Source organism: Vulpes lagopus, chromosome 5, assembly GCF_018345385.1.
Source record: "Vulpes lagopus strain Blue_001 chromosome 5, ASM1834538v1, whole genome shotgun sequence".
Taxonomy (NCBI): domain Eukaryota; kingdom Metazoa; phylum Chordata; class Mammalia; order Carnivora; family Canidae; genus Vulpes; species Vulpes lagopus.
In genome coordinates, this window is record NC_054828.1 from 18,377,622 (window position 1) to 18,402,228 (window position 24,607).

A 24,607-nucleotide genomic window follows, 5' to 3' on the forward strand; every position below is an offset into this window, starting at 1 on the left:
GGCTGGCCCCCTGCTCTACCCAGGGCCAGTACCACGGGGGCAGTGAGAGGCCAGGGGTGAGGCCAGGTGGGTTCCATGGGTCCGCAGGCTGCGGTAAATCTGGATTGATTCCAAGAGCCACAGGCCCCACAAGAGGTTTCGCAGGAGTGAGGCCACTCAAGTTACCCTTGTAGGGATGGTTCTGCTCACCGTGTGAGATGGAGGTCACAGACGAGGTGGGGCCCACGGCGGCTGGGAGAGGGTGAGAGGTAGCACCCCACCTACAGGGGGCCAAGGCCCCGGGTGTCTCTGATGACTGCAACTTGAAAACTTTTAGCCCAGGAGGCTTTGTCTACACTTGTGTCTCACTAATGAGCCTGTAGGTTGAGGCAGGGGTGGGCATACGGATGACATGGACATGGTCGGGGAGAGTCAGTGAGCTCAGAGACACAGGCAGTATGAACAGAGATGGACCCAAACCCAGACTTACAGGGAGTGAGCAAACACCTCCACTTGGAGCAAACACCTCCATCCTCAGAGAGGCTGGCCCCCCGCCGCCTCCTCGACCTCACCCTACTCAGCCTGCTCTGTCTGCTGGTCACCACTGCCCCTCAGCCATGAGCCAGCTCAGGCCACCACCTGGAACCTGCACCTGGAACCTGCACTGCTCACTCACAGGTGGCCTCCTGGGTGGGGCCTTCCAAACATGCTAATTAGTATTATAGTCCCCTCACCTCAGCTTCGCGCCCCTCCTGCCAGCTTTCTTCTTCTCCACAGAGAATATATTACCTTCTAGAATTTGTTTCTTTTCTCCAGTCTTTGTCTCCTCCCACTAGAATATGGGTTTCAAGACATTTCTTTCCTGTTTTGTTGGCAGCTGCATCCCCAGGGCCAGGCACATGGCAGGCACTTCAGCAAATGAATGAACAGAAGGGATGGGTGAATGAAGAAAAGAACAGTGGTGTGAAAGATAGAATCTGCAGAGCACTGTGATGCTCTCTCAAAGGCTAAGACACGCCCACAGAAACCTAATGAAGGAACAAACAGATCTCCAGCTCTTGATAACCGCCCTGGCATTGGCAGATGTATTTCTATTTTACAGTTGGAGACGGCAAGACTGAATGCGACTGCGTTTGCCCTCCCTGGAGACAGAGCCAGGCACTCCTCCCAACAGGCTGTGCCGTAGAGGGTATGCTGCCTTCACCCACAAGGGGCAGCCCAGGTAAGTGTTGGAGCAACTAGGAATCCTCTACAATCTCATTAAAATGTTTTCCCAGAGAGGCTAACACAGTCCTGCAGTGTGCCGAGGGTCTACAGGCAGGGAGATAGGCAGGAAAACCACCGAAAACAGAGACATCTGGAAAACAGTGGTCGACAAACCAAGTCTTTGTCTCCGCTTGCAACAGAAGAAGAGTCCTCAATAGCTTCAAACTATAACTCTTAATTGCTCTCACTTTGAAGACGTGAAAAAAATAAAAGCAACAGAGAATAGCTTTGAGTTTCTCTAAGTCCAGCAGAAACCAAATGAAGCCAGAATTAGCTGCATTTTCTCATTTTGCAATAATCTGTTGAACTGTGGCAACAAGACAGCATCTCCCATATGCACAGGCATGGTGTGAGCATTCACCTGAATCCTAAAAAGGTCCTGGCCACCAGCAACTCAGGCCCCCTCCTTTCCAAACAGGAAGCATTACCAAAGGGTAACGGAAAGAACAGCATAAGGACAGGGGAGGCCGTCTCCAACAGGCTCTCAGGGTCAGTCTTGGTGAGAGTTCACTGTCCAGGCTCAGAACTACTGGTAAAGTGGCCGCTGGGACCCGGGGGCAGGTGTCTCCACTAATGCTCGTCAGGTCTGGAGGGAAGACACCCGAGGCCCCTGGCGATCCCAGTGACGCCACATGGCTGTCTGCTTCCAGGTGTTCTTGCACTGAACACAAGCCTGAGTCTCAGCCCAGAAATACCCCACCATCACCTCATTAACACCTGCAGTCAAATCTCCGTGGCTAAATATGCTTCACCATCACGTCTGGAGAACAGCCACCACCACCACGGCCTGCCCAAGGAGGTGAGGGGGCCTACAAGCAGCACTCTGCTGGGGTGGGTGCTCCCATGATCCCAGCCGAGGCCAACCCCTGGGGCTAAGTAGAATCTGACAAGACAAGTTTCCTCCCCAAGTTCTTAGGCTCGGGCCCACCCAGACCCACCACATCAGGTTCTGGAGCTCCCTGGGTGTTTCTAACACTCACTGAAGTTTCTGAGTCACTGGCCTGGACTACTCCAAAAGGAGAGGTAAACATGAAGAGAGAATAGGAACGCAGAGAAAAGGGTTAAGGTGGTGGGGTATAGCCATGCCAGAGGGAGGGCCAGTGGGGGTGGATGGCTCAGCACCCCATGGGGCAGTGGTCGGAGCAGACGCAGAGGAAGACAGAGGGCCCAGGAAGGGTGCTCCAGGTAGGTAAGAAGGGAGCCTGTCCTTCGCCCCTGGGTGTGCGGGACGGAGACCACCCACTGGAGCACTCGAGGGGAAGGGAGAAAAGCAGCTGGAGCCCGAGGCAAAGACGGTTGCACAAGTACGTGGTGGGCACACTTGCTTTCCCACTAGAGGAACCGGAGGCTGCGACATGGTGACAGGTTGGGACACAGCAGCCAGGAATGGCTACTCTTTACTGTCACCTCACCTCTGTTTTCAGTTGACTCCAGGCTGAGACATCTTTAGTCCCTACTTGTCTCTTGAAGATGGAAAGTCACACAGGCCTTCTCTGGCTTCCTGCTTGGCCCACGGGCAGCTACACCACTCAGGTGTGGGCTCCTCCTCGTCCCCCAGATGCTCCCGCTGAGATTGCTGAGCAAGGGCAGCAGTTTTCCCGGGGACCTGCTGAGTCTGGTGCTGAAAGCACCCCAGCCGAGGCCTTGCCAAAGTTTGATAAGTCATGTGAAACTGGCTCACAAGCCAACAATACCACACAGGTGCACTGATTGCCTGTCTTATGCCAACACAATGCTAAGATCGATAAGGGAAAAAAATTATGTGCTACGGGGTCTAGCCTCTTATACCTGTAGTTAGGGAGGCAAAGAACGACAATGAACCCAGAAACTAGGGAATGTACAACATTGTATTATGAGATGTTAACCTCAGAAGTGATTCAAAACCAGCTGAAGCAGTGAGAAAGCAGGGTGAGCTGGTACCTCATCACTGTCTTTGTTGGGGGAACCCCCAATGATCACACACACGTGTGCACGTGTCCTGCCTGGGGGTGCAGACTCAGACCCTGGCCAGGCCAGGTGCATAGAACTGAAGTCTTCCTCTCTGGTGGGACTGTCTTGTTTCTTTGTGTCATGCTGTTAGCAGTAAGGTAAGTGAAACACAGTGAAGACAAGATGCGCTGCTCATTCTCCTGGTGGGTTTAGGAGTTGGCCTCCCAGACCAGTTCGCCCAGATGCAGAGAAAGCATGGAACACCAGGAACTGCCCTGTCTGGCTCCTGAGGAACCTGTCTGCTCCACACTCCCGCAGCCTTCCTCCACCAGGCCAGTGCCCTTTGGTGACTTCGAGTTGCCCTGCGAAGTGCATTAAGTTTTCGTGAAGGCACAGCCCACGCCTGGACACAGAAATGCAGGCAGAATTTGCAGCCAAGTCAAAGTGGGGAGGAGTCCCTGCCAGCAGCTGCCCACTGCTGTAGAAACTCCTAAGAAACAGGCTAGCAACAAGAAGAAATAAAACAAACTTTGTTTAAAGTTAAACTTTGTTTAAATGGGAGATGCCCCTCAACATTCTATGGCAGAAATCCCTGAGAAGTTTCTTTCCTGTGTCGTTTCTGAGGCCTCCCCCCACCCCCCGCACGCCTCTGAGGCGGTGAGCTCAGGTGTCCCAAGAGAGGCTAGGTGGGGAGGGCGGCCACAGGGAAGGAGGAGACAAGGGAAATACCAGCAGTGAGACACACACACCACTGGCTCACCTTCAAAGCTGGACCACTTGACAGTGTTTAGAACTTGGTCGTAACCAGTATCCATAGTGAATAATTACCTCAAAGGCTTTCACTAGTTCCTCATCTCTCTAAAAAGAGTCCTTGATTACTTGGCACTGGAGTCAGGGATAGGCAGCACTGGAGAGCCATAGCTGACCTATAGCTTTCCTCTTCCACCAAAAAATATCCCTGTGATTCTTTCTCAGCCCTATGTACCTCTCCCCGCAGTTTTTCTTTTTTTTTTTTTTTAAGATTTTATTTATTTACTCATAAAGACACACACACACACAGAGAGGCAGAGACACAGGCAGAGGGAGAAGCAGGCTCCATGCAGGGGGCCCGATGTGGAACTTGATCCAGGACCCTGAGATCACGCCCTTGGCTGAAGGTAGATGCTCAACCATGGAGCCACCCAGGCATCCCCCCGCCCCCAGTCTCACTGAGCCATAGCTGACACAGAACACTGCACTAGGTGATGGTACAACGTAATGACTTGTCACCCTTATTTTGAAGTTCCTAAACCATCACAGGTTAACACCATTTAGCCAAGGATCACGTTTACCCTCTTGCCAGATGCACTGACAACACATCTATGAGACACGGTCTTCACACATGGGGCATCAGGAGCTCAGGACAGTGACTGCCCAGAGAGGTGAAGGCTGCCACCTGAGGCCTCCAGTTCACCAGGGCTCCTTCAAGTTGGGAAGAAAGAGTTTGGGGGCTGGGGAGGCCGCAGTGGCTGGGGTCTGTGGGCCTAAGTCCTGGAAAGGAGAGATCTGTACAGAGTCCGTCCCACTGCCCCCCTAAAACCCCCCCAACAAGTTTATAGCTGAGTACTGATGAGGGCATTCATGGGAGGAAATTACCCAGAGCTGGGGAAGAACCACCAAAAGGGGAAGACAGAACAATTCCTGAGACTCACACAAAGCTGGAAACAGTTTGCATTTCCACCTTTGAAAGTGAAAACCTTGTCAATCATAGGGCATGGAGCTTAGAAGATTACAGCTTCGGAAGTGGGGATAATTAGCTCTACATTAGAGGCTGCCCTAGTCCTGTGGAACAGAGCTTAAAAGCAAGGCTCGAAACCACCAAACTGTTTGTAAGTGACCTAGTGACATCCCAGAACAAAGCCTGAGCATATTTATGGGAATAAAAAAAAAATCCAGCATCTGAAAAGGCAAAATTCACGAAGTTGGTGTCCAATTAAAAATAATCAGGAATGCAAAGAAGCAAGAAAATGCATCTATAAATCCATTTTATAGATACTTATAGAGGAGAAAAGTCAGTCAGTAGAAACAGAACCAGAAATAACACAGAAGACAGAATTTGTAGACGAGCACGTCAGAACGTTTACCATGACTTTACCTCCAAGCATGGGTGTTAAGGAGAGATACAGAGGACGTAAGAAAGACTCCAGAGATGGAAACACGGTATCTGAACTCAACTCCCCCAGACACTCAAAGCAGCCACCCAACTGCCCCAGTCAGAGGCGCAGCCCGCTCCCATCTGTCTGTCTATGAGGGCTCTGTGCTTCTCACTTGCCAGTTCCCTTCACGGAGGCTTTCATCTCCTTCCACAGACAGCAGGATTTCAGCAATGTGCTTCAAACGAAACCTCTCTGCAGGAAAGAATGGGTGAGGTTTGGTACAATGTGCTACAGAGAGAAAATGTGCCACCACTGTGGAAGGTTCTGGGGCCTGGCCCGCCCCCCAGCTCCCACAGCAGCAGACCTGGCCACGAGGGACGCCCCAAGGGCAGGGAAGAGCTGCAGCCGCACAGACTCACTCCACTGCCTCTAAGTAAATTGTGAGGACCAGGCTGCATGTCATTGGTTTTCAAAGTACATCAGGATGAAATGTCACTAAAGCCTCATCAGGTCACTAACCTGACATTTGGGGTGTTCTCCTGGGTCCCCAGTGAGCACCTGCTGTCAGCATCACCGTTCCCCGACCCTACCTGTCTACACACTCTGAACTTCTAACAGCCCTGTGGGGAGAGAAGCTGAGCTGGGGAGAGAAAATCCACCCCGTGTCAGCACCAGGGTGTTTCTGCCAGCACTTCATACAGGTTAGCACAGCTGATTATTTGTGGGCAGTAAAGAATGATAAAGGGAAAGCAATAAAAAAGTAAGCAATGTCCTTGTCCAGGAGAGCCCCTCAGGCTGGGAGCCACTAACCCCCACTCGCTGGGCTGCTGAGAGCGTGGGGAACGGCCAGCTGTATCCCCAGCAGCTGTCAGAAACCTTCCACCTCCTCGGGAGTCCTGTTTCCCTGAGAAGTGCTTGCACGCAGATGCCGTGGCTGCAGAACCACTGCTTTCATCTGTGGGATGCGGGACCATCGCCATGGGGCTCGCGCCTGTCATTTCCTTGGATCCTCTGCTAGGCCTCTCAGGGGGCGCCATCCACATTTTAGAGGTGGGGGGAGCTCAGGGCAGAAGCATCAGAGCTGGACAAAGCCCACAGAAGCCTCTGCTTCCAGAGTCCTTAGGTAGAGCAACGGGCCTTCCAACCCCAGGCTGACATTCCCGATGGGAGGGGGGCAGTCACCTGGCAGCAGCTGCCCCTATTACTTCCTGACGCGCTGGCTCTCCCTCTGAGGAGCAGGGCATCCTTGGAAGGAGGAGGGAGACAGACACCAGGACTGGTGACTATGAATGAGCACCCTCCCCAAGCTGTCCCTACAAATTTGCCCACCCTGGACCCCACGGACAGTGTGGGGTCTGGGGAGGGCGCTGAGTGGGGGAGGAGGATCTCTGAGCTCCAGTGTCTACACTTTTCTGCTCAGGAACCTGGGCGTGAGCATGCCCCCAAAAGCCACAGCCTGTCCTCCACTTCCTCCCTGGAAACAGCTGCCCGCCCCAGGCAAGGAGCTAGAAAACTATGACAAAGTGGATGAAATCATGAGCAATCCATTCTTACACTGGGAAATGGTGAATTCGATGTGTGGAAGCGCGGTCTACAACTTCAGAATGGTCCACAGTGCGTACGAGGAATAACTTCAGACTCCCTTTGTTCCCAGGGAAAGCGGTCGCTTGTGCCAGTGAGTTATGACCAAATGCTTTAATACCGTATTTCGAGATGGAGGCTCAAAATAATATTCTCTGTAAAATCTGAAGTGACAAGGAGACAACTGTGCTACATGACGAACTGAGTTCAACATTGTAATCACCTGAAGCTGAGAACCCAACTGTCTAACAATGTACCTTGGAATTGCTGTGCTGCAGACAAGGACTCCCGAGTGGGCATCAGCTGTCATTAGGAACAACCACCACATTTCGTTTCTTGGCTAACTCAAGATTTTCGTTTTTGCCTCCGTCAGTTTTCCAGGATCTAGAAACAGCATCTCGTCAACAGTTTTCCCTAACAGCACATAGGATTCACTCAACACCAAGACTGGGGCTGAGGCCTAGACACCAATGGAGGGCTGGGGTCCGGCTCCCCAAAGTCAGAACTGTCTGGGCTCCCACCAGCCCCCACCTCACTTTCTGGAGCCTGGCTCTGCTCTCCCATCTCTCATGCTGTCCAGAATACAGCCCCCTGAGACATGCCCGCAGGGACTCCAGGCCTCCAGTGCCCTGAGGACTGGGACTCCTTCCCATCGGCGGGGGAGGTCATGAAGGGTTCATGTGTCAGCAGCAGAAGGGCAAGAAACCGGACAGAGCAGAGCTGTCCTAGGGCAGCAGGGGCTGAGGATGGAGCCACCACGTGCCCTGCTTCAGCTCCTGGTTTGAGAAATGGGCTTCCTGCAGAAGCCACTCTGGGCTGCATCCGGCTAAGGGAGGGCTGATGAAGGGCAGAGCTGTCTTTGATGCATTTTGAGTGTCAAAGGAGATAAAATGGACTTTAGCACATGCTCAACCTTCAAAATCTATCTTCCAGCGCTCTTATCCAGGTTTCTTCCCGTCATTACTTGTCCCCTGGGAGCCTCTCTCCTGAGTCAGCTCTTCTTTCCAAACCACCCTCTCTGGTCACTGTCCTGGCTCCAGAGCTAGTGGCCTCCGTCAGCACCGCACAGCACCCCACAGCAGCCCATAGCAGCCCGCAGCATGCCGTAGTACCCCCAGCACCCCGCAGCACATTGCAGCACCCCACAGCACCCTGTAGCATGTTGCTGCACCCTGCAGCACATCGTAGAAAGCCTAAGCACCCACAGCATGCTGTGGTACCCGCTGCCCTGAGCACACATCCCACTAGCACCCCTACACAACTAGGCCCCAAACCCAGGAGCCCTTTGCCCACCCTCTACTTCTGCCCCCGCTCCTGCCTCTCTCCCACACTCCATCCCCCCCTGACCAGAAGCCCCCACGTGGCCTCTGTTCTTAAGCCCTGAGCCTGGTCATTCTCGACAAATAATGAGCCCAGTAGCAGAGACCAGGAAAACTGGGCATAAACTCTGAGTATCCCCCAGGTCTCGGGCCTCGGGCCTTGGAACCTCCCAATTCACCTCCTCCTCCCTCTGAAGGGCAGGCTTCTCCCCTGTCCTTCAAGGGGGGCCCTCTTCCCCTCCCGGCTCTTCTTCAGCTGTGCCCTGCAATCCCTTGGGTTTTCTCATTGCCCTCTCTCTACTGTCCTCTCTGCTGCCCCATCTAATAGAACCCTGAGCAAGCGCTCCCTTGACTCTGATAACCACTGAAGATGTGCTCCTTTCCTGACTCTTCACCTGAGACCTCACCTACCCGCCTGCTCATCCCTCCAGGTTTTATCTTTGTTCAGCTACACAACAGATGCCTTCACAGGTTGATAGGGAAGGGATGCTTTCACAGAGGAGAGGTATTCCTTAGGGGTCCTCTGAACATGGCTTGTCACTTCATGTTACCTCCTTCTAAGTGCCAATGAAACACACACTGAACAAAATTAGAAAGCACCGGAAGTGGGCAGTCCCTCCTGTTGGGAGGATCTACTCTTTGCAACCTCCTGGGTCCCCAGAACCCTGTGGCCAGGCAGCTGTGTGACCAGGTCCTGGTGGTCGTCAGTGGTGGTCTGACGTCCCTTGCCAGGCCTGGCCCACGAAACTCCCACACTATCCTCACTCCTACATGTTACAGACAGCAGAGCCCCCCAGGAGGGTCGGTCCCCCTAGAGCCTCTGTGAGCCTGGCCAGCCTGAACAGCCAGATACGACCCTCTAGTGTGGTTTAGCCTGGGATGTCAGGGTTCACCTGTCACAGCAGGTACTGATACCTCAACTAGTACACTCATCAACCCTCCTCCCAATGTCTTCCCTTCCTGTTGCATGCTTGCTTCCAGGTACTCCGTCCCTAGACTCAAACCCTCAGGGATCTGCTCCTTTCACCTCTGCAGTGTAAGGGTCTCCAGGTACCGGGCACAGGAGAGACACCCGCAGAGTCCCAGAGTTGGCCTGCACCCTTTCAGGTATGGCCAAGGGCAGCCACATTCTTCGCATGTGAGTTGAATAAATTATCATCAAGAGCAGCTTGCTTTCCCCCCCAGGGAACTGAGGTGGCCATCCCCTTACCTACATATATTTTTTTAATAATATATTTCTTTCTTTCTTTCTTTTTTTTTAAATTTTTATTTACCTATGATAGTCACACAGAGAGAGAGAGAGAGGCAGAGACATAGGCAGAGGGAGAAGCAGGCTCCATGCACTGGGAGCCCGACGTGGGATTCGATCCCGGGTCTCCAGGATCGCGTCCTGGGCCAAAGGCAGGCGCCAAACCACTGCGCCACCCAGGGATCCCCCTTACCTACATATTTAAATGTAAGAGCACAAAACAAGGAAATGCATTAATGTGTGTCTGTTAAATAAGGGTTGACATGTGACATACAAGAGGGAAGGAAAGATCACCACTTCCAACCCAGAAGTCCTGCCAGTTGGCAGGAAGATGAAACAGTGCTTCCCTGGCACCGGTGGCCAGCCTCTGGGCCTAGGTGTGCTCAGCACGGACAGCACAGCCTCCCTCTACCGGATGTCACCACCTGTCCACAGGATGAACAGTCTTCACTATGCGCCTGCATGTGTGCATCAGCCCAGAGCACAGGAAAGCCAGTTTTCAGGGGTGGGTGGCTCCCTCTCCCACGGAAACCTGTCACTGCCCCTCTTCTGGGTGCCAAGCCCCAGGAGATGAAGGGGAAGGAGATGGATAGAATCCTGCCTGCACGGTGCTCTCAGGGTGACTGGACATGAACAGTCCAGTGAGTGCACAGTACAGCTGGGTGAGTGCATAGTCTGTTGGGAACACGGAGGAAGCCCTTACCCCAGCAGGGGCAGAGGTCTCTCACAGAGGGGGTAGGAGCTGGCTGGAAGGGTGTGGGGCTTGGCCTCAGGAGCTATATGAGGGGAGCTGGAGGTGAGACATCCCATCTTCTCCCCAACAGCATCTTCACACTGGCAGGAGCCAGCCCCACGCAGCCGTGGATTCCAGGGCAGGTAGGTCAGGCAATGGCACACAGCTGGCGGGGACAAGTCTGCATACCCAGCAGTGCATCGAGAGGATGTGAGACCCAGCAAGGGTGCACAAGAGTGAGGGAGGTGCTGGTGGGCCTTGGGGGAGCACCAGCAAGGGAAAATCTGGGCCAACTCCAAAACTCCGGAACAAGGAAACCACATTCTTCTGCTATGTTGACAGCCAGTCCCTGTTAGGCCCCCTCTAAACATTATGTGATGTGTCTTTAAAGTTAAAACCAGTCCAAGCCCATTTCCTCCCACTCACTGTCTCTACTCAGCATGCCCCTCAGTCCCCCAAACAGCCTCTGGCTCTGGACAATCACTGCATTTTGTTGGACACAGAGAGTGAATGGCTCCTGGCAAATTCCTGTGCTGACCTCCTGACAAGCTGTCACTCCTGCAAACATTTATTAAGCACCCACTGTGTGTAGTCACTTTGCTAAGTGCTAAGGATTAAAAATGAATAAGAGAAGGACCTTGATCTGAGCAGGGGAGTGAAGAAGTTTAGGAAATGCTGGAAGCCCTGCACTTTGACATGAACAGGGTCCTATGGCTCAGGAAATGGTTTCATGAAGTGAGGACCATTCAAATTGGGTTTTGAAGAGTGAAGAGGAGCTCTACAGGTCTTAGCATAGAGAACTGAGCTAGGAAGGGCAGTGTGGAGGTTTGGGTGGCTGGAATCTCAGGTCCCTGGAGAGGGTCTGGTGCCGCCATACCAGGTGGAGGTTGTGAAGCTGGGTTTCAGCATCTCATGGCGGGTTTGGAGATCACCACCCTGGAGGCCACTGAGCCCAGGCTGGGAGGGACAGAGAAAGCTGGGACTTGGGGTGGAGGGGAGGGCAGGGTGGATTTGAGAGAAACACTTCAGGTACAGGGTGGAGGGCAGACTAGTGATGAGAGGTTGGTGTCAGGGGCAGGACCAGCCACTTGGCCTTTCTTGCTGATCCTCAAGCAAGCACGAGGGCAGACCACCATGACAATGTCTCCCAGGGAGCCAACCACATATACCCCAACCATGAAGTACAGCTAATGTTTAAATATCCCATTCTGCAGGAGTAAAGAACCATCACGTCACCTGGTAATTTGGAGGTCTCCTGGGTTAACTGCTGGTGGTACCGGTCTCCCCATGCTCTGCCTAAACAACTGATTTTCTGAACGTGAAAGGAGAACTTGACACTTATGCTCATTGCAGCTCATCATTCTTTTCAACTGTATTTCCAGGCTATCATGGTCTTTGGGATCTTAATCCTGGCCGCGTGGAGAGGTTTTCCTGGCAGACAAGCAATACAGGCAAATTTCCTCACGTGCCTTCTATGTCTCCATCCAGATCCCTCGTTAATGCTCAGAGAAGAATAGCCCTGTGTCCTGGTTCTGGATCTCTCCAGACTGAGACTAATTTCTATGAACGCTCAACAACAGCTTTCAAGTGAGCAACCTCTCCTATCACGCAGCATGTAAATATCTGCATTGCTTGTCTTGACATTACCCAGCTGCACACCTGGCTGAGCTCAGGAAACCATGGTGGGGCTGTCGTGCCTGTATAGAGTGGGGGCCTACCTTCAAGGAGCTCTCACCCTGCTGGGGAGTGGAATTGAGCATTTGTGAGGAAACACTCAGAAATACAAGGCCAAATATAGTCAATTCCCAGGAGTGACAGAGATCTCCAGTAAACTCATGAATGGACCAATGAGCAATTATTCACTCAACAAACCTTCCTAATAGCAGAGCAACAACAGAGTTGGCCCTTGAGAGCCTACCTCATGCCTGGGCTGTGCACTCTGTTATTGTCTTAAAGCCTTGCAATGATCTTCATGAGGTCTATGCTACTGCCCTGGTATGAGAGAGGAACCAGGTTCAGAAAGTCACACATCTAGGGCATGGTGTTGAGCCCAGTGCAGGCTACCTCTGAAACCCATGATGCTCTGAACTGCCTTGAGGCCCATTCATGATTCTGCCACTGGAGCTGCCATGGCCCATGAGAAATAGGCCTGTTCTCGGAGCATGACCTGAGGTCCACATTAAGGGTAGATGCCAAGCGTGCCATCTTGGAGCCTTGTGGAAAAGGATGATGGGTCTGGCTTGGCAGGACCTCTGGTTGGGTCTACTCATACCGCAGGGTGGAATCCAAAGCCAAACCCAGCCACACCAGGACCTGAGAAGAGCGAAGTACCTCACCCGTGTTCCTACAGCACATTTACCCCACAGCAGGCAGCACTGAGCCCCCAAACACAAAGGAGGGGGGATCCCTTGACCTCTGGGCCTGAGGAATTCTCTCAGATTCATTCTCTCTGAAAGAGGAAAATGATGACAATTACTCTGCCTCCTGGAGGCACAGAAGGAAGGCCATGTCACCACTATGTGTTTGGGTTTATTCCCCGATGGCCAGAGCAACGCTGATTCCTGTCTTGGGTGGACATCAGCTGGGGTGCCTTGCCCAGCTGTAATCCAACACACAGCAGGTGTCAACAACACATGCCATGGTCCTGGTGAGGAGATGGCTGCTGATCGTGACTGTTCATGAAACCAACAGGGAGAAAAGAACCAGGAGGCAGGTTCAAGACGCCAGGCCAATGGCTGGGGAAGCTAGAAAGGCAGTGAGGAGGTCAAAGGCGGGGAAGTAAGTCACGCAGGAGGCAAGAATTGAGGGTGAAGGAGCCAGGTGCAGGCATTCACTGACGGCGACCAGCCGGCCCAGGTCGCCGTTTGGGACACCATGGCAGCCAGGCCCTGTGCATTAGGGGGAGTGGGGACAAGAGGGTTGTTTCTTCAGTACTCCAGAAATATAGATATTTCTGGAGACAGGGACTGCCTTCTCAGAAGATAGGCTGCCAGAAGGTCTAGGCCATGCAGCCCCAGCCTGGCTTTATACCATATGCCCTACTGTGCCTGCCTGGCAGGCCCAGGCTGAAGAAACGGCCCTGCTTAGGGGAGGACTGTACAATCTGCGAAGCACAAGAGCTTGTTCCCTCCTTACAGATCCACCCGGGTCAAGCACGAGGCCAAGATCTGCCTCAGTGGGAAGTCAGGTTCAAACTCTGTGGAAGACCTGAGCTCCAACCGCTTGGATCTCAGAGGCTTGCTCAGCCTCTTGGAGGGAAGACGGCCTGAACTCGGGAACCCCTGAATCCACCCCTAAGGCTACAAGGGGCTGGAGCCACCCACGCACTTCAAAAAGGAACTTATCCAGAAACAGTGAGACATAGTCTCAGGAAATACCAATTTGGGGCTTCTTGTCTACAGTGGTGGCTAAGCGAGCAGCCAGGAGTCCGCTTTGGAGCAGGTCAGGGTGCAGAGCTACAGCCCAGGTGTCCAAGGCCATGGCATGTGGCCAGACAGCTGCCCGGGAGCTACCCTGCCCAGGAAGGAGCAGGGTCCAGAGGAGCAAGGCCCCTGCCACGGTGGCTTCGGGGGGGCTCTGCCAATGCTCCTGGGAGGGCAGCTGAGCACCCCTGTGCCTCAAGCATCCTCAGGGCATCCAATCTGAGGAGACACATGACGGGATCAGGAGCCATGTTGAGAGCAGAGGTGGGACTGTCACTGGAGGTATGTCACATGGAGGGCTTTCAGGCCAGCGGAGGAAGGAGCCTGTCTCAAGGGAGACATGTTCAAAAGCATCTCCAATGGCTGGGCACTAAGGCCCTGGGGAGGCATGGACAGGCCATCTGCCATTTGGGTACATCTGTGGAACCAAGGGGAATCACAGTGCACCCAGCTGACAGGCTTCCCAGCCCTGACCCCCAGCCCAGCCTGCCCGATGATGCCCAAGCCCTTCCAGAGGGCGGGTAGCTGACGGGCCTGACCTGGCCTTCCCCAGACGGTGCCTGTGACCTGCCGAGGCATTCCTTAGCTCCTTATGCTGCACTCTAAAATACACAAATGTCAACTGCACACCAGTTTACAGCTGCACACAACTGTGAACCACTCCCGAGACTAAGATATCAACACCCCAGCATCCCAGAGGCATCCCTCCTTGCAGAGGCCCCACGGCAAGTGAAAACCATATATACTCTTTGGTGTCTGGCTTCTTTCAAAAGGTTTGTCTCTGAGATTCAGTCATGCTTGGAAATGTAGTAGTCTATCATTCATTTCCTCTGCTGGGTAGTATTCCATCATATGGACATACCCCCCTTTTACTTATCCATTCTGCTGCTGATGGATGGACATTTGCAGCATACCCAGTGTGAGGCCATCACAATAAAGTTTCTGTAAGCATTTCTGCATGTGTTTGAGTATCCTTGTAAGTCGGCCAAGGAAAACAAGTTCCATAGGCTACCAATGCCTGCAAAGCCAGATTTCTCACTTCTAGACTGCACTGCAAGAGTCACTCTTGATACCAGGTTTATGTAAGCAGCAGGATAGGAAAGAAAATACCCCTGGAAACTGGAACAAATGCCCAAGTGGAAGCTTACATGGTGTTGGAGGAGGTTTGACTTGTACAGTGCATGACAGAGGGCTGTGTCTGAGCATGTGTGGGAGTCCATTTGGGAGTTTGTGACTGTGTGAGCACTGCATGTGCTGTGTGTGGACCTACTGTTACTGTGTGACACAGTCTCGGAATCTCCTGGGCAGTTTGTCCAAAATTACTGTGAGAACCACTCATCCAGACCATTTAGAGAAAGGAGAGGAAGTGAGCAGAGATGAGGCTAGAAAAATAGATTAGGAGCAAACTGCATTCAAAGTGGTGAATACTTTACCATAGCATTTGGACTTTATCCTGTAGGTGACAGGAATCACTAGACTTGTTGAACAAACACCCAGTGGCACCCCTGCACCACTCAGCAGGCATGGCAAAGCCGGCTGCGTCACTGAGCAGCACGTGGAACCCCGCACCAGGCTGAATGAACTACAGTTTGCTAGTGGGGGGAGCCGGAGGGTAGGGCAGTGAAGGGCTGAGTCTGTGTTCATGTTCTGGCTCTGCCATTTATCAGCGAGGGGACCTTTCTGTGCCTCTATTTGCTCATCTGTAATGTGGGGACATTCCTGGCTTTCATATACCAGAGTCGTTGAGAAAATAAAATGAGCAAGTACTTGAAAGTGTTTGTCACACAGTCAGCAATAGCTGAAATGATTCTCAGGATAACTGCAGTGGTTAATAGATGAAGCATGTATTGGCTCATGAGTGTACACATGTGACTTGCACTGACAAATGGCACACGTACACACGATGGGCAAACACTCCTGCACACAAACAGCAAACGGCGGTTTACAAATCAGACATTCTAAGATGCTCCCAGCTCAGCCACTGCTCATAACTTACTCATTGGAAACCAAGTGCTCCTCAGTTATAGAAAGGAGACAGGAAATTAACAGGCCCCAAGTCATCTTGGCTTCAGGGACTCGCAGCTGGGTGAGCTGCCCAGTCACCAAGTCCTCGGAGGACTGCAAACGGCCCGCCACAGCCGTTCTTGCAGTGACATGGGGAATGCTGCCTTATCTGGGCTGGGGAGACAAGAGCAGCAGTACCTAGGAGAGTCTGGGGAAGCGGGTGACAGCACAGGATTTCTGTGAGAAGTGGGGAAAGCCCACATCTGTGATGCCCACACACTACGATGGTCTGCAGCCAGGCCGGGACAGACGACTGGAGGAGCCGAGGCAGTTCTCCTAGCACTGGCACAGCAGTCTGAACAAAACCCAACACAGTCTCCATCCTCCTCTCCACAGGCCAGGAGCCCACCCCTGCCCCTTGCCCCACCTGGTGAAACAGACAGCAGGGTGGAAGAGGAAGCCCATCTGAGAGTCTTACCTCCACGTACAGCAAGGGGAAGATCCCAATCTTGTCTCCCAGCATGCCTTCTGCCCAGTTGTCATCCACTCTTCTGATGACAGTCAGGATCTCGTCCTGGGGTTGCCGCAGCCCACCATGCACACAAATACATGGACACGCAACAAACACAACAAAAACAGAGACAGTCAGTACTGCAGGAGCTAGGAAAAGATCCCAAGCAATGATGTAAATAATAGTTTATTATCTATTCTGGGATCTGACATATGAAAAGTCTGCCCTTACATCTTCACCCATGGTCTCCCTCTTTCTCTCTTACATATTGATTATAGCTGCAAAAATCCTCAAATAGAAAAGCGTGGCAATTTACAATATGGTTAGTATTTTAAAATTCATGTTCCTATTACTTATTTACTGAAATAAAATTATTTTGAATAAAAATAAATTCAGCAAATATAAAGCTTTTTAAGTTTCTGGCTCCATCCACGAACAAAAAATGACCCAATCCAATTCCATTTATTTCGAGTCATGGGTACAAAAAGCTTTGGATAACCCTCTTAAATTCTTTGGCAATGCAGACGATGCCAAGTATAGATGCACAAAGTGGAAACAGATGGAATGAGAAAGGAAGAGGCATAAAGCACGGAGGAAGAGGAGCTTTCCGGGGAGACTGGCAGCTTGGTGGTTGTGAGAAAGGTCACTCCCAGGATGCCATCAGTGTGCCAGGAGCTGCAGGGACAAATGACAAGGGGTGCAGATAGGAGGGTGGGAGAGAGAAAGTGATGGAGAGCAAAAGAGGGAATCCACCAGGGAAGAGCACTGGGGATGAGAGACAACAAGGGGCAGCATCAAGTGTCAAGAGGGCCAGACAGGGATCTCACAGGCAAAATGGTGCCTCCATCAGCAATCTGTGGCTGGCCTCTATTCCCTCTCCAGTATCCATCCTCCTCACACTAAGCAAGGTTTATAATGGAACCCCTCAAAGACTGTCTGCCAAACCACCCTCTCTCCCCCTGCCCTGCCACATTAAAACCTTCCTGTCATTTGTCCCTCAGCAAAATCTGCTAGGGGACTACCTTGCCCATCTGGGGCTTGTGCTAAGGAGCTGATGGTCAGCCTAATGGGGTAGCCCCTCCTAGATTTGAAGGTATCATCTGAGTCTTTAATACTTTCATATGAAAGCAATGAATCTTCCAGTGAGGAGCTGAGTCCTCCAAGAGTCTTCAGTACTTTAATATGAAGCAGTAATATGGGACTTGGAGGCTTCTCTCATGTCAGAGACACATTTTAGGCCAGCACACTTCATGAAATTTTCATGAAAGGTGGCTTATCTGTGAGCTAAGGGACCACACAGTTTTGGGGTGTTCATCTGGGTCAAGGTAGAGTGATCTAATGAGAGTGGGATATGCCTTTTAGAGAACACAGATAGGGAAAAGCAAGGGTGAGTGTCTGTCAGAGAAGCTCCCCATGGTCTATTTCAAACCTCTCCTCACCTGCTCCTCACAGAGGAGAGTCTAGGAGCAATCATACCCCTCATTTTCTCTGCCCTCATCCCCAACCTCCCAGTTAAAAAAAAATCAAATAACAAAATAACCTGTGACTTCAGAGTATTTCTTCTCTCAATTGATACAAGCCAGAAAAACACCATAGACACTACAAGGGGAACATATCATTTCACATGTTACAGTGTAGGTGGTTCTTAGGCTACAGAACGATATTTGTAAGGGTTCCCTTCTAGCTCAGGAATTAGAATGTACAGGCTTTTCTGTAATCGTTGGGCCAAAGCAGCCAACTGTCATGAGGAGAGATGGAGAGAATGCCCCTGAACTCCCATGCCTTGCTCACCTCACAAGTTCAAAACTGGTGAGAGTCCTGGGCCTGTGATGAACTCAACTCAGATTCAGCCAAAGGGAGGCCCTTAGGATGTGTGCTGATCATACAAAGGGAAAGGTAATTGAAGGTTTCCTACATGTCAGAGTTTTTGCAACAATAAAATAGCACCAAAAAAAGACATTTAATTTTGTAAAATTCAAAAGAAGAAAATGCCAGGTTAATTTTGGTTAAAAACCAGAAAATACCGGGGGATCCCTGGGTGGCTCAGTGGTTTAGCGCCTGCCTTTGGCCCAGGACGCAATCCTGGAGTTCCGGGATCGAGTCCCACATTGGGCTCCCAGCATGGAGCCTGCTTCTCCCTCTTCCTGTGTCTCTGCCTCTCTCTCTCTCTCTATCATAAATAAATACATAAGTCTTTAAAAAAAACAGAAAATACCATATTATCCACACTATTACTTAGGACTGGTCTAGACATTAGAGCCAAAGAAATAAAAGAATATAAGACAGAAAGCATGAATATTGGAAAGAAGGTATAAAAAATTTTACCTAGAAAAAACAGTATCAACTAAAATTAGAATAAGCAAATTTGAGAAATACTGCAAATTTTGTTTATTTATTTTTTTACGGGTCAGGCTTTCTTCTTTTTTTTTTAATGCAATAATTCCTTTATTCTGCAAATGCAAGAAGTTGATTTCTCATCCAATTGTTGCTAGCCTGTCCCTAGGACTCACAAACCCCATCATTTTACCATAATCTTGAGATGCTTACACTTTTGTTTTGTTTTTTATTAGCTTCAGTAGAATTTAGTGATTCATCAGTTGCATATAGCACTCAGTGCTCATTAGATCAAATGCCCTCCTTAATGCCCATCACCCAATTACCCCATACCTCTATCCACCTCTCCTCCAGCAACCCTCAGTTTGTTTCCTATAGTTAAGAGTTTCTTATGGTTTGTCTTCCTCTCTGATTTCATCTTATTTTATTTTTCCTTCCCTTCCCCTATGTTCATCTATTTTGTTTCTTTAATTCCACATATGAGAAAAATCATATGGTACTTGTCTTTCTCTGAGATACTCACATCTTAACCCAAAAGGGCAGGGTGGTTAGTGCAATGCTGGTTTGCTTTACTAGGGGAAGCAATATTGTTGTACATAGGATTGTGCCAATAACTTTGATTCTATTCTGAAGAAGATCATTTGTAGGCAGGTTAGAAGAGGGTCAGGCTTTCTTTATTGGTGAGCAGGCAGGTGGCAGGTGAGTCAGGAGCTGGGGAGCAGCTGGGGAGGGGGTCCTGTGGCTGCCTTGATGGCAGACCCGCAGCCCTGGTGGCCAGAGGACTCCCCTGCAACCGGGTGTGGACGGCAGGAGCGGGGAGGGGCCGGCGGGGCCGCCAGCAGCCATGTGGTCAGAGCCCTGATGCACAACACAGACCCCAAGGCAACCCGCCAGCACGGACTTGGACAGGACACTTGGTGCAGTGGGCAGTGCGTCAGTCTCATAATCTGAATACTGCAAATTTTAAAATACATACATAAAAATCATTGATTTACTCACATACCAGCAATAATAAGTTAGAGAATATGATTAAAATTGTCTATTTAAAAATTTCTCTAATACACCATATATGCCAAAATGAATTAAAGATTTAAGTGTTAGAAAAAAAACTTGAATGCCCAAGAAGTAAATATGAATTGGTGTTTAATCCTAGCTAGGGAAGGCCTTTTGAAGTATGATAACAACGATTTGGCTACACACAAAAATGAAATTCTCTATAATAAAAACAGCAAAAACAAAACAAAAAGGCAAAAAAAAAAAAACCTAGAAAAAACTTGGAGAATCTATGAGAAACAACAATTTAATATCAATACTACATAAAACTTAAAGATACAATAGAAGAAAAAGACAAATACCTTTAAAGAAAAATAGGCCAAGGGCAAAAATGAGACAACTCACAAAAAAGAAGAAAAGTAAATTTGCCATTCAACATATTTTTAAAAGTTATACCTCACAAAACAATACAATTGTAAACAAGAAGAGTTTTTTTTTTTCTTCAATGTTCTATTTGGCCTATCAAACTAGCAAAAAAGAACATAAAGTGTTGGTTGGCATGCAGGGAATAGGCACTTTATCATTTCTGGTGAAGACATAAATTTATAGCAGGCAGTTTGGCAATTTCTATCAAACATCAAAGCCTGCATACCCACTGATCTAACAAGAGCACTTCTAGAGACTTTACCCTAGGAAAATCAAAGATGTGCAAAAAGATTTAGCTCTGAGAATGTTCATTACAGTGTTGTTCAATTAGATAGAAACTAAAGACAAATGCCCAGCAAAAGAGGTCTTGTTAACTAAATTATGGTAGTGCTCTCCAATACTATCCCCACCTCTGGCCCACTCTAGCCATCTTGTGCTACATAAGGAGACAAGAGGAAAATGGAGACATCCACATGGAGTTCACAGTTTAACATATAGGTTCCTTAAAAGACTAAGATCCGATAATAGGACCATAGGACTATACAGTGCTCCCCCCTCCCTAAACACCACCATATTACTAAAGGCCAATTTATAGCAGTTCTTTTTACCTGGTACGTTTTACCTGGCTATCAAGGGGGAAAAAAAAAGTATTACTGGACATACTAAAAGGCGAAACAAAACAAAAACCAAAAATACAGTTTGAAGAGACAGAACAAGCATCAGAACAAAACCAGACTCAGACAAAGCACGGATGTTTGGAACTATCAGATGGGGAATTTAAAACAACTCTGATTAATATGCTAAGGGCTATAAAGGACTAAGTGTACAGCATGCAAGAACAGATGGGCAATGTAAGTAGAGAGACAGAAAGTCTAAGAAAGAAACAAAAAGTAATGCTAGAGATAAAAACACCATCATAGAAATGAAAAATCTTTAGATAGGCTAATTAGTACTCTGAACATTGTCGAGGAAAGAATCTTTGACTCTAAGGATATCTCAATAGAAACCTCCAAAACTGAAAAGCAAAGAGAACAAAGACTAGAAAAAAAGAACAGGATGTGAGATACCTACAAAACGTGTAATGTATGCATAATGGAAATATCACAAGGAGAAGAAAAAAGGAAAGGAAAGGAAAGGAAAGGAAAAGAAAGGAAAGGAAAGGAAGGGAGGAAATAGAAGAAATATTTGACACAATAATGACTGAGAATTTCTCCAAATTAATGTCAGACATCAAACCACAGACCCAGGAAGTTCAAAGAACACCAAGATAAATGCTAAAAAGCCTCCCACAACCTAGGCATAATCAAAGGACTGAAAATCAAAGATAAAGAAAAAATACTCTCCAATTGATTTACAAGCGGTGGTAAAAGGGGAGGTGGGCAGGGGATGGGGTGACTGGGTGATGGGCACTAAGAGGGGCACTTGATGGGATGAGCACTGGGTGTTATACTAGATGTTGGCAAATCGAGCTCCAATAAAAAAAAATACCAAAAACTAAATAAAATAAAGAGAAGATATCAATGTAAAAAAAAAGAAAAAGAAAAAACACTCAAAAAGGCCAGTGGGGGAAAACATCATATAATGGAGAATCAAAAATAAGAATCACACCTGACTTCTCAAAAACCATGTAAGCAAGAAGACAGTGGAATGAAATATACATAGTATTAACAGGAAAAACCCACCAGCCTAGAACTAGGTACACTGAAAAATTATCCTTTGATAGTGAGGGAGAAATAAGGACTTTCAGACAAAAAAAAAATTTAAGGAATTTGTTGCTAGTGGACCTGTCTTGCAAGAAATATTAAATATTAAAATAGTTCTTTAGACAAGTATGTAGGTCAAAAACTTGAATCTACATAAAGAAAAGAAATTGGAGAAGGAACAAGTGAAGGTAAAATGTAGCTTTTATTTTTTTTATTCTTAATTATCTAGCTGAATAGTTTGTTCAATTAAAATAGGAACAATGTATTCAATCACATATGCCTATATATTATTATATATTATATATACACATATATTACATATATCATGTATACACGTGTGTAAGTAAAATGAATGACAGAATGATATAAGGGACAAGAGAGAAGAGTTAGGATTATTTAATTATTATAAAGTAGTCATACTACCTGTGAAATGGTACAGTGTTTTTTGAAAGTGAAGATTATTAACTGCAAATTTATACTGCAAATTCTAGGGCAGATAGAGATAGAGAGAGTGGAGGGCAAATTCTAGGGCAGATAGAGATAGAGAGAGTGGAGGGCAAATATAGCAACAAAAATCAAGGGCAACAAATAGAAAACAGAAACAGATGTGGTAAATATTAATCAAAAATATCAAATAATCACTCTGAATGTCAATGGTCTAAATTCACAAATTGAACAACAAAGATTGTCACAGTGGATCAAAAAGCCAGACCAAACTATATGTTGTCTATAATAAACCCACCTTACATATAATGATACATGTGAATTAAAGGTAAATGTATGGAGAAAGATATACTATGATGAACACTAATCAAAAGAAAGTGGGAATAGCTACATTAATTTTGAACAAAGCAGAATTCAGAGCAAGGAATGTTGCTGGGGATGAAGAAGGGTATTAAATAATGATAAAGGAATGCATTCTCCGAAGAGACATAATAACCCTTAGTGAATATGCATTTAAGGACAGAGAGTCAAAATATATCAGGCCAGACTTACCTAACTGCAAGGAGAAATAGATAAATCCACTATTATAGTTGGAGACTCAACATCCTTCTACCAGAAATCGACCAATCCAGCAGGCAGTAAATCAGTAAAGACACAGTTGAAGGCAACAACACCTATCAATCAACTGACAATAATAGACATCAATAAACTACTTCATCTAAGAACAAAAAAATATATACATTCTTCTTAAACTAACATGGAACATTCACCAATATAGATCACACTTGGGGCCATAACCTACCTTAACAAAGTTAAAAGAACAGAAACAATACAATGTCTGTTCTCAGATCACAGTGGAATTAAACTAGAGATCAATAACAGAAGGGTAACTGGGAAATCACAAAATACCTGGGAATTAAATAATATAATACTAAATAACACTTGGTTCAAAGAAAAAAATATCAGGAAAATTGAAAATATTTTAAAACAAATGAAAATGAAAACACAACTTGTCAAAATGTGTGAGCTGAGGGAAATTTATAACACTGAATATATCAGAAAAGAAGAAAGCTCAATAATCTATAAAGAATAAAGAAAATAAATCATCTAAGTTTCCATCTTAGAAAACTAGAAAAAGCAGAGCAAATTATATCCAAAGTAAGCAGAAGAAAAAAATAGAACAGAAATCAATGAAATTAAAAATAGGAAATCAATAAAGGAAATCAACAAAACCAAAAGCTGATTATTTGAAAAGATCAATAAAATAAGCCTCTCACCAAGGCTAACAAAGAAAAAAAAAAAAAGAAAGGGAACAAATTACTAATATCAATAATGAAAGAGAGGCCATTACTATAGATCCTAAACATTAAAAGGATAATAAAGGAATATTATGAACAATTCCACTCCCACAAATTTGATGACCTAAATGAGACGGCCCAATTCCTTTAATGATGTTATCTGTCAAAATTCATGTAAAAGAAACAATCTGAATTGACCTACGTCTATTAAAGAAAATGAATCAATAATTAATAAGTTTCTAAAACAGAAAGCACCAGACCAGATAAGTTCACTAGTGAATTCCCCCAAACATTTAAAGAAGAGATTATACCAAATTATCTAACAATCTCTTCCAGAAGGTAGAAGCAGAGGGATGACTTCCTAACTCATTTTATGAAGGTACCATTACACTAATACTGAAACCAAAGACACAGCAGGCAAAGAAAACTACAAACCAATAGTTCTCATAAGCATAGATGCAAAAATCAACAAAATATTAGCAAATAGAATACTACAAAGTATAAAAAGAATAACGCAGTATGACCAACTGGAATTTATTTTAGGTATGCCAGGCTGGTTCAACATTCAAAAGTCAATTAATATAATTCATTCCATTAACAAGCTAAAGAAGAAAAATCACATCCTCACCTTAATATACATAGAAAAAGCCTCTAACAAAATTAAACACTGATTCAGGATGTCAAAAAAAAAGCTCTCAGCAAGTTAGAATAAAAGTAAAACTTCCCCAACTTATGAAGAACATTTACAAAAACCCTACAGCTGGCATAATAATGGTGAGGAACAAGAAGCTTTCCCACAAAGTTCAGGAATAAGGCAAAGATTTTCCCCTTCACCACAGCCTTTCAACATTATACTGGAAATCTTATCTAATGCAATAAGACAAGAAAAGGAAATAAAAGGCATACAAATTAGGAAGGAAGAAATAAAGCTTCTTTATTTAGTTTGCAGATGACATAATTGTTTACATAGAAAATCTGAAAGAATAAATGAAAAACTCCTTGAACTAATAAGCAATTATTGCAGGGCTGTAGGATATAAGATTAATATACAAAAGTTAAACACTTCTATATACTAGCAATGAGTAAGTGGAATTTGAAATTAAAATCACAATACTGTACATTAGTACCTAAAAAATGAGATGCTTATGTACAAATGTATCAAAACACCTACAAGAGCTATATGAGACAAACTGTAAAACTCTGGTTATTAAAATTTAAAAACAAAACAGAGAGATATTCTATGTTCATGGATAGGAAGACTCTATTTTCAAGGCGTCAGTT

General features: G+C 47.3%; 1 protein-coding gene across 3 annotated transcripts in view; it reads right to left on the minus strand.

Annotated features, from left to right (window-relative positions):
- The window catches only part of SH3RF3 (SH3 domain containing ring finger 3), a 354,361-nt gene that overhangs the window by 120,735 nt on the left and 209,019 nt on the right, over window positions 1-24,607 (minus strand). For all 3 annotated transcript variants that reach the window (XM_041756641.1, XM_041756642.1, XM_041756643.1), the window contains exon 3: window positions 16,096-16,191. In XM_041756641.1, the coding sequence (XP_041612575.1) occupies window positions 16,096-16,191 (96 nt within the window). The remainder of the gene's footprint in view (window positions 1-16,095; window positions 16,192-24,607) is intronic.